Below are 14,695 nucleotides of genomic sequence, written 5' to 3' on the forward strand. Positions count from 1 at the left end.
ATTTTAATGTTTCTATCTCTAGAAAGGTAACTCATGGTTTTATTGCACTCAAGAAGCGAGACAAAGGAAAGTCTGCATGGTTTTTTTTGTGCGTTAAAAATAAATTTATAATGCTTACTGCTTGTCCTTAAGTAGCCATATGACTTACCATCAGAGGCAAATTTTCAATGACATTATTTTCTAGAGTGAATTGTTAATTTTTTTCGAAAAATAATCATCCACTCTACAAAATAGTCGCATTAAACTGCTTATTCTGATGGTAACTTACATGAGCACTTAAGGAAGATTTGGCGACCAGACGTGCTTAAGAGAAAAGGAAGACCCTTCGAGGCGGTCGAAACTTAATTCTCCTGATAGTTGTTAGAAGTAATGACCTATTGATCAGTTTTAGTTTTAGTTTGTTTAAAGTATCCAACGAGCAACGCACCTCTTGACTAGATAGAAATTATTTCTCTTCAATAAACAATGGAATTTGCATTGCAAAGTATAAATTACTTTGAAGCCATATCATTAAATAATAACATTTCATTATTTGTTTTGGCCGTCTTTCGAGGATATTAATTATATGATTTCAAATAAGAATAAAAATACAGGTATTATTTTTTGTGCGATCGATAACACAACTGTCGATGATTTCGAAAAAAATCACAGAATTAGCAAAAAGCGACTAAGTCATCAGAAACTACTCCTCATCATAAGCTAATGCATTTATCTTATCAGGAATCAGTTTTTCCTATGTAATATCATTCCCATCCTGCTTATACTTTACGTGTTAGAAGCACTTCTAATTACTTATTATCTCCGAAATCGTGTAGTACTGTTGACAACAAATAAATAACTCGTCGATTTTGCTTAATAAACCATACAACTTTATTCTAATACAAACGATGTGTGATGTACGACAAGTGTGACCGAGCTGCTTTCCAATAGCCATTCTTAAATTAGAAATAGCCTCTATAAGGCCCCTATGCACGATAACCTGACAGAGATAGCACTTATCGGCATATAAAAATATATGCATAATGTAATACTATATAACTAACAAGTACCACTCGTTAGAATTTTGTTTGTATATGAGCGGTGATTATTATAAACATTGTCGATGAAAAATAGAGGACTATCTCGATGAAAACGTATTTCTTACACAAATTACACAAATCTCTAAGAAAATCTGTATTAATTACAGCCTATCCGTAATTGCGCATGTTACGACCTCACTAGCGACGCATTTTACGATTTATTTTTGCATAATGTACGGAAAAACGCCGTTTTTTACACTTAAAATCACTTTTTTTCATCATTAGTTACGTACAAGCAAACGTAACATTCTAATGAAATCCTCATAATCCACGAGTACGGAAAGACCGATTGGGCTGAAGTATTTCTGCGTATAAATACATGAAACATTTCATGTCATTTTTTCCAGTAAAAATTGTGGAAAGTAATGTTTCTTTTTAACCTCGAGTTTCCGTATTGTAGGGCATCTCACGATGAACCAATTTCTGAAAAAAGAGGAAATTGTTTTTTGATAAAATTTTCAAGTTATGACTCGTCAAAATTCTCAGGCAGTCAAGTACTCCTTCACAATATAGCAAAGATTAGTGAGAAACAACATATTTTTTAAATCAAAAATAGCGTGATACCTCCCACAGGTGTATTGCGAATAATTTCATATGAAACAATTCGAAATATGTTATTTCATATGTTAATGTAATAACATTTATCAGTTAACTCGTACTTTTGGAGCGGAACATTTCGATATTCTCAACATTAATAGACATTTTCCCGGAAAAAAGTGGCCTCGTGGGATGACTATTTCTTTACCTTCATGAATTGATCAGCGCTTGGATGGTTGCGTCTCCAGTCCCCAAGGATGCGTCCTTGAATAGCTGGACTAATTGATCTGCAATCGAACGATTACAGGCGGCAATCACTTTAGGCTGTAACAGATCTAGTTCTCCGCCTGTTTCAGAAAAATCATAAATCGTTGTTAGATTGGTGATATTTATCTCATATCGATTCTCGCGTGAAGAAAATAACGAATAACCCCAAGAAAAAAAAGTGTCACATCAATTTTTTGAAAGCCACTTCCTATTTTCTAAGTTTGTTTCGTTATCCGATCGTTGACTTTACATTATGTCCCTAATTTATAGTGTTAGTACTCTATCTAAATATTATTCATTCATGAAATTATTCATTCGTATCAAATCTACTCTTTCATTCAGGAATTATTTGCAAATCCGGATATTTGCTATCTTTATCTCGCACTCGAGTTGAAGTTATAGGAATTGAAAATTATATTTTGTTCTATGCAGTATTAGAACTGTGTTGAACTTTGAGTGACAAACGCAGTTGGATTCTCTATTTCTATACTTGAATTCCGGATTCCCATTGGAAATTCAATAAAATTGAGTCTTTGTGATGAATAATCCTATTACAAAGAGGACAAATATCAAGGCTATCGATCTCTCAAAAGTCAATCACGCTTATTCATTCACATCTGTCTAAGGCAGCTAATTTAAATTCAGAACTCATTTAATTGTGAAATTTGAGATTCAAGAACAATTCCCGTTTTCAAATACCTCTTGATAATAAGGAATATATTCAATTGACTGTTTAACAGATAAAATAAATATTCACACGAAAAGTTGCATCAGTTTCCGCGATTCTCAATAATTTTCACTATTTCAATTACCAAAATATGAAGTATAGATTCTGTATTCAGATAATAAGGATTATTACTATTGATTTGAGATATCAAGAATTTTTATGACTGAAAATTTGTTAATTTTGTGGAATTCCCACCTGACGTATCAATTATTACACCACCCGCCTCCTCTAAGATAACTTTGGCAGCAGCTACGTCCCATGCACAGACAGTTTCCACATGATAAGCTTCTATTGCCCCCATTGCGATATAACAGAGCATCAGAGCAGCTGTTCCTATCACTCGTAATCTGAAAATTCACCGATGTTAAACACATGTCAAGGGAATTTCTTTATCACTTGATTTCTTTACCCTCTAGTGTGTTGAATAACTGCATCTATTCTTGTGTACACACTTGACTTGTAATTTTTATCTTTAGCAATCCAAGGCTCCATACCAACCAGACATTTAGATAAATCTGTGAAAATGCAAAATGTGTCTTTAGGGTTTTGAACCTTCATAGTGGAATTAGTTTCCAAAAAAATTCCGGCGGAAAGAAAAAGACATACCCCTTCTGGTTGACGTTTTTAGACGCTTTCCGTTTAGCCAAGACCCCTGTCCCCTCCTGCCGGTGAACATTTGTTTCGTTACAGGATTATAAACAATTCCAAATTCAATGATTTTATCCACAGAAAAGGCCACGCATATTCCAATGCTGGGAAAACAGTGGACGAAGTTGGTGGTTCCGTCGATGGGATCTATTATCCATGTGGGAGCATTTGTGTATTCTGGGAGTACGTTGGACTTTGCCGTCTCCTCTTCCCCAATGAATCTACAAGATTTTGAAAATGTAATATCAGTGATCTAAGTATTTACATTTTGACAATCCGTTCTCTGCAATTTAATTGTCTTCGAGAAATTTATCTCTTCGAATTTTTTTGATGTGGAATATCTTTGATATGAATATTTTAGAGAAAAATTTGTAGCGACGAATTTCTACTGAAAAAAAATCAAATTGAGAGAACAATCCCGGCAAATTTCATAGATTTTTCGTGACAAATTCATGTGATTGAAATAAATTGCTGTATACATCGTCAAAAAATGTAATTTTTTCAATTTCCTTCCCATTTGAAACAAGCCGCCTAAATATCTCCTGAGTTTTCCATTTTCAAGGTCATGCTTGCAAGCTGCAAGTATGACCTTGAACTTGTGAAACTAGTTCGCCTTTAGAAAATGCGATGAAAATGAGTTCTGATATCAATCCGAATATTCAGACTTTCTTAGCATGACCTAGAATGCACCACGTGGGGGTAAAATTCGCCCGCATCCCCTGTGCTAGAAACTGAAGGAAATATTTATGGAGGTTTATGCATATGTTGCAACTCAACGGTGGCAATATTGAACAACTCATGAACTCATGAGCGCATGAACCCCTCCACACATGCTTCCAATATTTTTTTCCCCCTTTTTTTTAGCGCAAGGGTTGCGAACAGACTTTACCTCCACATGGTGGATCCTGGGTCACGCTAAAAAAGTCTGAATATTCAGTTTGATGTCAGAACTCTTTGTCGTCGCATTTCCTGAATAAAAACCCAGGACATGACATTAATGATAAAGTATCAGAAAGTCAGTCATCAAAGGGAACAAGTTCCATAGGGGTGAAAAGTGCGATTGCTATTTTTAAAAAAGTTTCCTATCCTCGCAGATATGACCCTGAAAGTTGAAAAAAATGCATGCGTCAAATGTCTCCCTTGAAACCCTATAATTAATGTCCCAAAACATTTTCTGTCACTTGCCCCCCTCAGAAGATATTTTGGGTAGATTATTTCATAGAGGACACCCTGTATAATAATGAAGCGTAAGCAATTCTTTGATTTTATAAAAAAATTGTTCAATATCGATTAGACGAAATATTACATTAAATCTCTGCCTCTCTCTCTTGTCCAATATCGTTTTCAAAGGAAAAAAATTATCTTAAGATTATAAAAGTTTGAAATATAAAATAGATGAAACATATATATCTAATATTGAATATTTTATTTCAATATATTTCACTATGTAACATTATTTTACATATAAAATACAATTGAATGGTTACGACTATATTTGATATTAATTCAGTTTTTTATTATATTCTAATGAAAATCTATCTTCATACTAGTCAAAATAGATCGGTGACGAAAAACCTTACACTGATTTTTTTCATGGATTGTGCCAATACCCGAAATGCTTTTTTTCCAAACGCACTTTAAATTCCGGTTGGGGTAATATTTGATTGACAGCATTCTGTTTACTTTATAATAATATAATTCTTGTATAGTACAGAAAACGTTCCAGTGGAACAGCACATGATTTTTTCCCGATCTGTCAATATAACTTGAGGGCATCATGCATAGGCCTATCTTACATATTTTTTTCTCCGAAAATAACAGTACGAATTGTGGAAAAATTAACAACCCTCAAAAATATTACTATTTTTATACTGTAAAAAATACAAAACAAAGTGTTGAGTTTTCAACAGAAATTGAGAAAACTATTTATTCATTTATTTAGTTATTTATTCAATTACTCTCTTCATATCCATTTTGCTTGACATTATTGACCCCCACTACCAAAATATTCATTACATTTCGCATCACAAAATGAACGCTGCTGCCAATGATTAAATTCTCATCACCGATACGAATTCAAAATCGCCTTCTCATTATACAACTCAAATATGCAGACCATAATCCTCCGTGTCTGCATATTAGCATAACTATTACAATCTCCAGAGATATTCCAACTCACCGATGACCAGGAAATTTTCTATTTAAATTCTTTACGAGCATTTCTTCAACTTTGCGATCGTACTCAGTGACCAGATCCACTCCATCGTCATCCTTCTGCTCCACAGATTTTTCGGTTTCAAAAACTGATACAATTAACTGCAACAAATGCGGAAAAGCAACACCATATATATCATAAAATTATTATTATCTCATGTTATAATTATTTTTGATTATGCATGAATTATTTGTTATATTCGCAATAAATCAAATTTTTTACTCGCAAAAAAAGGGTCAGTCTTGGGAAAAGCATGGATGTTTGGGCAATAGAATTGAAAATCACAAATCATTAATTACGCACTTCTAGTTTTCTTCACTTGGCTTGAATGGACAATTTAATGCACGACTGATGTAAAAACACGTACATTTCTGACATTATTAGCCTTCATTCATGGAACTAAATCCATATCCAAATACAAATGCGTACATCAATCAGAGTCAAACATACCAAATGGGAGGGGGGGGGGAGCGATCGAATTGGTCCGATCGAAAAATTTGCATATTTCGATACAAGTGCGAGGGAGAGGTAAGGAGTGTGAAGTTGGCGGCTCGAAAGCTGCCAATCACACGAGTTAAAACCTCCCGTCGCACGTGTATTCGAACTATAGTTTTATTAGTGATGTTACGTTCAGCGAGTGGCGAACTGTGCGATTTTTCATTTACTAGTAAACGAAAAGGGACTTTTCGATTCGAGCTGAACGCACCAGCAGTCGCAAAAAAAAATTATCTCCGAGAGAAATTCGCTAATCGTCGTCAAACTAAAGAGTGCAATTACCAACGTAAAAATGCAAAGTTTAATAGGCGACGAGAAGATGGACGCTAAATGGCTGATGCAACAGCATCCATCACGATGTCCTACCTCGGCAATAATCGAATATATTCGGCGTTCATCGTTAATCAGTTACAATGAATTAACGAAAAATTACTGTGCGGCACAGCAAAGAATGAAGGAGGTCACAATAAAATAAACTGCTCTGGATAAGAATTTTGAAAGTATTTTTATCAATTTTTTATTTACACTCAAATGAAGACTGATAGACCTTTAAATTTTTAATTTTAGTACTGTTCCATAAACTTTACGAAGCCACATGTTATTTATTATAAAATGTATTACAAAATTTATGGTGTTGGTAGAAATTTTGATGTGTGAATAAAGTACATTCCAGTAGTCTGGACTGCTGCACCTCAATTCTAATGTCGAGCACAGTAGTTTTTCTCAGACTTTTCCCTTCGTGTATTTTTGTGATTGCTCCCAAATCCATTAGTAGGAGCAGCCTTCGGAGGAAAAAAACCACTTTACGTACGCTAAACCGTATCGAAAGGTGCCGATTCCGACAATTGTACCGAAAATTGTTAAATTTATGGAGTTCGACTTTCTGAAATTCAATGACTATTCCCATCAGTTTTGCGTGGCATCGTCTCAAGGTCGGCCCACTGTCGTCAATTTTCATGGATCTGTTTTCAATGTTAAAATATTTCTCAAGGTTTCAACGATAAAGAGCAATCACGTGTAATTTGAAATTTTACAGTGCAGTAATTGAAATGGATGAAAAACTTTAAATAAAAAAATAGTAAAAGTCATCAATCATTGTTGTATAGTATATTTTCTCGTGAAGCGGAATATTTGGTTCTATCGAAGGTGAAAAAATACTGAGATGACGGGAAGAGACCAATGCTGGACTCCTTTTAGTTATTTTGAGCCCAAGCAAGGATCCCACAGGGTGGACAGACAGAGTCAGAGGACAATCCGATATTCCAGCCTTGACTTGTAAACCGATCACACTTCCTTGACAATCCTCCGTCACTTATACATTTTTATGAAATACTATTGCTGCGTAATTTTGAAACTCGAATCATATTTGAGAATATTAAATTAGATAGTTCCCCCAATATCAAATTTACTTGTAAATACTTGAAAGCCTGTAATATACGAATCGAAATCGAAAAATCGGAGAAACGGTTGGTAAAATTGGCGTGAAAAAATATAGCATTTTTTAGTCCTATTCAATTTTATTATTATTCAATGACACACACAGCGAAAAATATTCAACAAAAACTACGTACATAATTCCAAAATGAAATGTGGATGTAGGAAATTTTAGGGGAAGGAATTTTTACTAAATATTTCTCTCCGTGCATGCAGTTTCATCGCCGTAGAAGAATTCTCCTACTTTCATCGTGAACTTTTCGAAAAATTATAAAATCCTTATTGGAAATGGGTTATTAGAAACAATAATTCTGTAAGTAATTTAAACTATTTTCTTTTTTTATTATGTAACTCAAATAGTTGTGCTGGGAAGACACATCCGCTCTGTACCGACTCCTTAGAGGAACTAACTAGATCTCCAAAGGGAAACAACATCCTGGACCTTCTAGTCACATCCTCTCAAAGAGTCCTATTCATTCCACTTTGTCTACATACTTAAAATCAAACCTAAACATCATATCTCACACTTCTCAAAATTCGAATCCATAAAAATGTTTTTCAGTGTAAATATAAACACTCAGAAGAGAATAAGATTGATTTTTGTTCTCTATTTATTTCAAGAAAAATCCAACAAATGTTACTAACAATGTAGAAAAATAAATGAACGACTGTAGACATTTTGTTAAATAATCATAAAATCTAAGAACGGCATATTTTTTCATGTCTCTCTGACCTATGATTTCCCCTAAATTCGAAAAAACATGACAATCAGAAGATATTGTCAATAACTTCTTGGGTAAGCTTACCTTCTTATCAGTGACATGTCCCTGGTAATTAATGACGTTCTTTAAAACTAACAAAATATTATTGCCTTTAGAATGTCACTCACTTTTCCTGCCTCCAAAACCAAGCGTTCAGCTTCTTCGTAGCACTCATTTATCTGCGCCACACTACACATTTTGCTATCGAATGAATTTGTTGAGGGATGAGTCAGAGAATAGCCTGAAGACAACTGAATACTCGTCTGAAGTCCTTGAACAAATGTATACGACACGGTGCAGTGGCGATTTATATTGTCACCAACTGGCGCCTTGATCAGTCCACCACGAGAGTCCAAATAATCTCCCTCCCCTTTTCAATAAATAATTTAATGAATAAATATTTGTCAAAGTAAAATTGGTGAGATGGGCAAATTCGAGTTCTGACGTCTGTGGTTATTTGACATTAAAAATACTTGAAAATAACCTCTCATTTGGTTAACGTAGTGGTCATGAAATATCATTCAAATAATGGCGGAGTTTATGTTTATAATGTCAGATATTTCAATCAGACTTTCTCATGGCCCAAGGCTGTCGCATGATGCGGTCTCTGAGCATCTGGGTTCTTATCATTTGTTTGATTTAACAAAATAATTAATGCAACGGAGCCGTATCGACTTCGTGGAAAATCCGATGTAGATTGGGAGCGATTTTCTGTTAAAGGAGATACTCAGGGTCACGTACCATATCATCATTCGTAGATGGAGTCACAACGACATTCTAGAGAATAAACATTGATCAAGTCTCCATTAATATTATTTCTGCAATGACTGAACAGTATGTGTTGGATTTTGGGGATTTCCCCATATACAAAATTCACTCTTCTCAATTTTTATTACTTTAAGTGGTGATGGTTTATGGCCATATTATTTGGGGATTTCCCTTGGTTATAAAATCAAGGGAAATGCCCACAGTTTTCTTTATTAGTTTTTATTTTCCTCTGGATATTTCTAAGTGTATCTGTTGGGCAGAGGGTATAGTAAATAGTAAGAGGAAATATTCCGGGGAGGGGGTGAAAATTATATTACCCTCTTTAGGGCAAGTGGGTCTATCTTGTCTTGCCTAGTTAGTCTCTCGTAGATTTTTGTACAGTGAAGTACCTTCTGACTGTCTAGAATTCTTTCAATTAAAGTTTTTATAAATAAAAAGGTGTTATTTAATTTAATCTTAAAACCCCATAATCCAATAGGTTATGGGCCCAGTATTGTTTTCAAATATTTAGTGCGTGAATTGAAAAACAATTTTTTGTGTTGTCTTCAAGTTTTTTTTAAAGTTCAAATTCGTGTGATAATTAAGTGGTTACAGTAAACTAACAATAACAGTGACAATGCCGCCGATAAGTCAAATGAAACGAAAAATTGATCGGTTCAATGGTGAAGGCTATAGTGTGTGGAAGCAACGAATTAGAAATTTTTTAATTGATTTGGGAATCATCAACGTAATAGATGAACCCCGTCCGGAACAAGTCGGATGCGATTGGGAAGACGCGGACAGACAAGCGAAGGACGTGATAACAAATCATCTTTCGGATACCCTCTTCGAATATGGAGAAGGACTTACTTCAAGTCAACTTTTTGTGAAACTGGACACAATGTACGAACGTAAAAGTGCTGCAACTATGATGACATTGGATAAACAACTGATCACGTTAAAAATCAAAGTGAACAGTTCATTAATTAATCACTTCACCACATTCGACGACCTGGTCAGACGCTATGTGAGAGCCGGTGGAACAATGCCCGAGATAACGAAGATAGCAAGATTATTAATGACTCTACCCAAATCTTATGAGGCAATTACGACGTCAATTGAAACTGGATTGACTGAACAATCAACGTTGGAACAAGTAAAAAACCGACTACTTGAATATGAAACAAATATGTCAATGCAACCAAGCAAGGCACGCTGAAGGTGAAGAGCAACATCGGAATCGAAGGCGAACTTATCCAAGTTCTTTATGTACCGGAAGTACCGTACAATCTGTTATCGGTACCAAAATTGCAGGCATCAGGTTTGAAAAACGTTTTTGATGGACAGGGATTCCAAATTTACAACAACGGTAAGGTAGTTATTAGTGGTAAGAGACGAAGCAACGTAAACATCGTCAAATTCACCGTCAACACGGGTAAGTTTCTTACATGCATAGCAAAAGCAATAGATTACAATCTATGGCACCAACGTTTAGGCCATATTGGCAAAAATAAATTTTTAGAATTAAAAATAAAGAAATGGTAAGCGATGTTGATTTGTTGAACAAAATTAAGCCAAACGATACACTATGCGAAGCTTGTATAAAGAGTAAACAAGCGAAATTGCCATTCAGTAAAGAAAAGGATAAAAGTCATGTGCAACGAGCATTATTCATAATACATACGGATGTTTTTCGGTCCGGTAACTCCTCTAACCGTGAAAGATCAAAGATATTTTGTAACCTTTATTGATGAATTTACTCATTATTCAGTTATCTATTTAATGCAAAATAAATCCGAAGTATTTTCTAAATTCAAAGATTATGTAGCTAAAAGTGAAAACCATTTTAATTCAAAAGTAGTTAATATCTATTGCGATAACGGTCGAGAGTATTTATCAAACGATATGAAAAATTATTGCATAGAAAAAGGAATAACTTATCATTTTACAGTACCGGGAACCCCACAGTTAAACGGTGTCGCTGAGCGTATGAATCGTACAATATTAGAGAGAGCTCGCGCTATGATTATCGAGGCAAAGTTAGATAAAGTTTTCTGGGGGGATGCTGTTCTAACAGCAGTGTATTGAATAAACAAAACTTCAACAAAAGCATTAAAAATCAACAAAACACCATTTGAATTGTGGCATGGCAAGAAACCACAAATAAAATATTTGAAAGTATTTGGTTCCACGGTTCATGTTCTTATCAAAACAAATAAGAATAAATTTGATGAAAAATCATGGAAAGGAATACTAGTAGGATATGAACCAAGTGGATACAGAATATGGGATGTAGAAAATAGAAAAAACATCATTGCAAGAGATGTAATTGTCGATGAATCAAACTTTCATATAAGCAGACCACGGGTGATAGAAAATGAAACTGGAGTCCCTGAGAACAGCTCAAACTCAGTATGTAAAGAATCTGAAATCACTGACAATGGGTCAAATTCAGAAATAAATGATACTGAAGTTGATAGCGAAGTATTAAATGAGAAATACAAATTTGGTAAAACTGGAGTCCCTGAGAACAGCTCAAACTCAGTATGTAAAGAATCTGAAATCACTGACAATGGGTCAAATTCAGAAATAAATGATACTGAAGTTGATACGGACACATAGTTAGAAGGTAATTAACGAATTTTGAGATGAATCTAATCTCAATCATTTGGGAATAGTTTAGGAAAGTTTAGGAATACATTCGCATAGTTTAGGAACTAATAGTTTATTTATAATTAATGACTCTTTTATTGGCGTATAGTTAGCAGGTGGAGCAGATGATAAGTTCGAATCTTAATCGGATTTGCATAGATCGATGTAACATAATTTAGGAAGTCTAAAAAACATTAATTCAGAGTTTAGGAATTAACTGTTATTATTTAATTAATGGTTTTCTAATTGTGACTGGGGGGCAGGCTGCGCATGCGCATACGCCCTTGTGGCCGAGGGTATACAGGATCCCCTTTAGCCTCCTGCTGGTGGTGCACCGGCATGTTTTGGGGGTAATTTTGAACCGAAAAGTCCTTTTCCACTTTTCGCTCGGACGCACCCCTATCGAGACATTGGGGTGAAAAGCACGGCCAATGGGGCGCGAGAGAGAGGGGGAAAGATATTTCTCTCTCACTCATTGGCAATTTCAAGAGAATCCTTGGGGGGGGGGGTCTAATCATCACCCCCCCCCCCCCCCCGAAACCCAGAAAACGACTATCTTATGTAAAAATCGCGAAAATGTATAAGTTTATTAATAAATTGAGGATTTTGGTTAAAATTTTAAATCCAATTATTAAATAAACTAATGGATTTACGGGATGCCACCAGAAGACATTTGTTGTAGAAAATTTGATTCTCTGCAAAAAATGTCTTGTGACAAAAGGCCGTAAATCCATTTGTTTACTTGATAATCAAGAAAACACGTTTATTGCTCCGGATTCCGCGAAAATCGCGAGCCATCCCCTGGGAATTTCGACATCTATTTCGACAATTTTAAACATTAATTATCTAATCTAATCACCTCCCCCCCCTCCAAAGGATTGTTTTAAAATTGCCAATGAGTGAGAGAGAAATATCTTTCCCCCTCTCTCTCGCGCCCCATTGGCCGTGCTTTTCACCCCAATATCTCGATAGGGGTGCGTCCGAGCGAAAAGTGGAAAAGGACTTTTCGGTTCAAAATTACCCCCAAAACATGCCGGTGCACCACCAGCAGGAGGCTAAAGGAGACCCTGTATACCCTCGGCCACAAGGGCGTATGCGCATGCGCAGCCTGCCCCCCAGTCACAATTAGAAAACCATTAATTAAATAATAACAGTTAATTCCTAAACTCTGAATTAATGTTTTTTAGACTTCCCAAATTATGTTACATCGATCTATGCAAATCCGATTAAGATTCGAACTTATCATCTGCTCCACCTGCTAACTATACGCCAATAAAAGAGTCATTAATTATAAATAAACTATTAGTTCCTAAACTATGCGAATGTATTCCTAAACTTTCCTAAACTATTCCCAAATGATTGAGATTAGATTCATCTCAAAATTCGTTAATTACCTTCTAACTATGTGTCCGTGAAGTTGATAGGGAAGTATTAAATGAGAAATACAAATTTGGTAAAACTGGAGTCCCTGAGAACAGCTCAAACTCAGTATGTAAAGAAACTGAAATCACTGACAATGGGTCAAATTCAGAAATAAATGATACTAAAGTTGATAGCGAAGTATTAAATGAGAAATACAAATTTGGTAAAACTGGAGTCCCTGAGAACAGCTCAAACTCAGTATGTAAAGAAACTGAAATCACTGACAATGGGTCAAATTCAGAAATAAATGATACTAAAGTTGATAGCGAAGTATTAAATAAGAAATACAAATTTGGTAAAGCTGGAGTCCCTGACGAGACGTCAAACACAGCAAGAAAGCCAAAATGGAGGGGGTTCGGTATACCTAGCAATGAAGGTAGCCAAAGCCAAATACCTCACTGTGAAAATCATAAAATCGATGCTACAGACACATGGTCAGCATCAGGAGAAATAACACAAAGGCTGCAGAAAAAGATTCATGACAACGACTTGAAAAACTTAAGAGACAAAAATCATATTTTAAGGGAGTCAAAAGATTTGAAAAAGGATGGAGCACCTCCTATTGAAAATAGTAATAATAGCAATAAAGATTTTTCACAACTAAGACGTAGTAATAGAATTAGAAATATTCCAAAAGTTTCTTATAGCGAAGAAAATTTACAACCTGATTATTTAATGTGCGCTCAATCAGTGGTATGTAAAATTCCCAATTCATTTCACGATATAGAAAACAGAGATGACAGAGAACTCTGGAAACATGGCATTCAAGACGAATTGAATTCTTTATTAATTAATCAAACGTGGACATTGGTTGAAAAACCGGAAGGAAAAAATATAATAGACTGTAAATGGGTATTCGCATTAAAAAATGATGAATTTGGGAATCCGGTAAGATATAAAGCACGATTAGTAGCAAAAGGCTTCAGTCAAAAATATTTAGAAGATTACAATGAAACTTTTGCACCTGTCGCGAGACTTTCAAGTTTTAGATTCTTAATTGCATTCGCAAATCAATTCAATTTAATAATTCATCATATGGATGTTAAAACAGCATTTTTAAACGGTAAATTGAAGGAGGAAATTTATATGAGAGTACCTGATGGTGTTAAAAGTAAAAATAATCAAGTATGTAGATTGAATAGATCCTTATATGGACTCAAACAGGCAGCAAGATGCTGGTTTGAAGAATTTGATATAGCAATAACGAAAAGAAAATTTAAAAGTTCTCCAGTAGATCGATGTGTTTATATACATGACAGAGGTCATGTGTTGAAAAATATTTATTTAATTTTATACGTAGATGATTTAGTTATAGCAACTGCCGATCAAGAGGCTCTGAAAGAATTGAAATCATATTTAATGCAAACTTTTCAGATGGTTGATCTGAGAGATATCAAATTATTTTTAGGAATAAAAATCAATAGGACAGAAAATACAATAACGTTAGACCAGAGTGCATATATTCAAACTATTTTAAATAAGTTCAAAATGACTGAATGTAATGCAGTAAATACGCCATTAGAAACAAAATTGAATTATGAAGCATTAAATGTAGAAGACGAGTTCAACGCACCCTGTCGAAATGCCATCGGTTGTTTAATGTATCTCATGGTTTGTACAAGACCTGACTTGAGTACGGCAATAAATCTTCTAAGCAGGTATACAAATAAAAACAATGAAGAATTATGGAAATGCCTAAAGAGAGTATTTA

The 14,695-nt window shown here is 34.8% G+C and overlaps 1 protein-coding gene across 2 annotated transcripts; it reads right to left on the minus strand.

Moving 5' to 3' along the window:
- Positions 1 to 846: 846 nt before the first annotated feature.
- Positions 847 to 8,451, minus strand: LOC135168895 (inositol monophosphatase 2-like). Of its 2 annotated transcripts, none has more exons than XM_064133504.1 (7): positions 8,292 to 8,451; positions 5,438 to 5,574; positions 3,217 to 3,479; positions 3,020 to 3,125; positions 2,806 to 2,957; positions 1,825 to 1,963; positions 847 to 1,502 (listed from the first exon to the last, which is right to left on the minus strand). In XM_064133504.1, exons 1-6 carry the CDS (start codon positions 8,358 to 8,360, stop codon positions 1,827 to 1,829), a joined length of 864 nt encoding a protein of 287 aa, XP_063989574.1. In that variant the 5' UTR covers positions 8,361 to 8,451; the 3' UTR covers positions 847 to 1,502; positions 1,825 to 1,826. The 2 variants fall into 2 exon arrangements, with proteins under 2 accessions (XP_063989574.1, XP_063989575.1); XM_064133505.1 differs by having other exon boundaries at positions 8,209 to 8,349.
- Positions 8,452 to 14,695: the final 6,244 nt, after the last annotated feature.

This window comes from Diachasmimorpha longicaudata, chromosome 13, assembly GCF_034640455.1.
Source record: "Diachasmimorpha longicaudata isolate KC_UGA_2023 chromosome 13, iyDiaLong2, whole genome shotgun sequence".
Taxonomy (NCBI): domain Eukaryota; kingdom Metazoa; phylum Arthropoda; class Insecta; order Hymenoptera; family Braconidae; genus Diachasmimorpha; species Diachasmimorpha longicaudata.

Coding starts and splice junctions, on each gene's coding strand:
- LOC135168895 (XM_064133504.1), bottom strand. CDS start 8,360: ATGTGTAGTGTGGCGCAGATAAATGAGTGCTACGAAGAAGCTGAACGC. Junction 5,575..8,291: donor TGGTTTTGGAGGCAGGAAAA/GTGAGTGACATT, acceptor CATTTGTTGCAG/TTAATTGTATCAGTTTTTGA. Junction 3,480..5,437: donor AGAAAATTTCCTGGTCATCG/GTGAGTTGGAAT, acceptor AAAATCTTGTAG/ATTCATTGGGGAAGAGGAGA.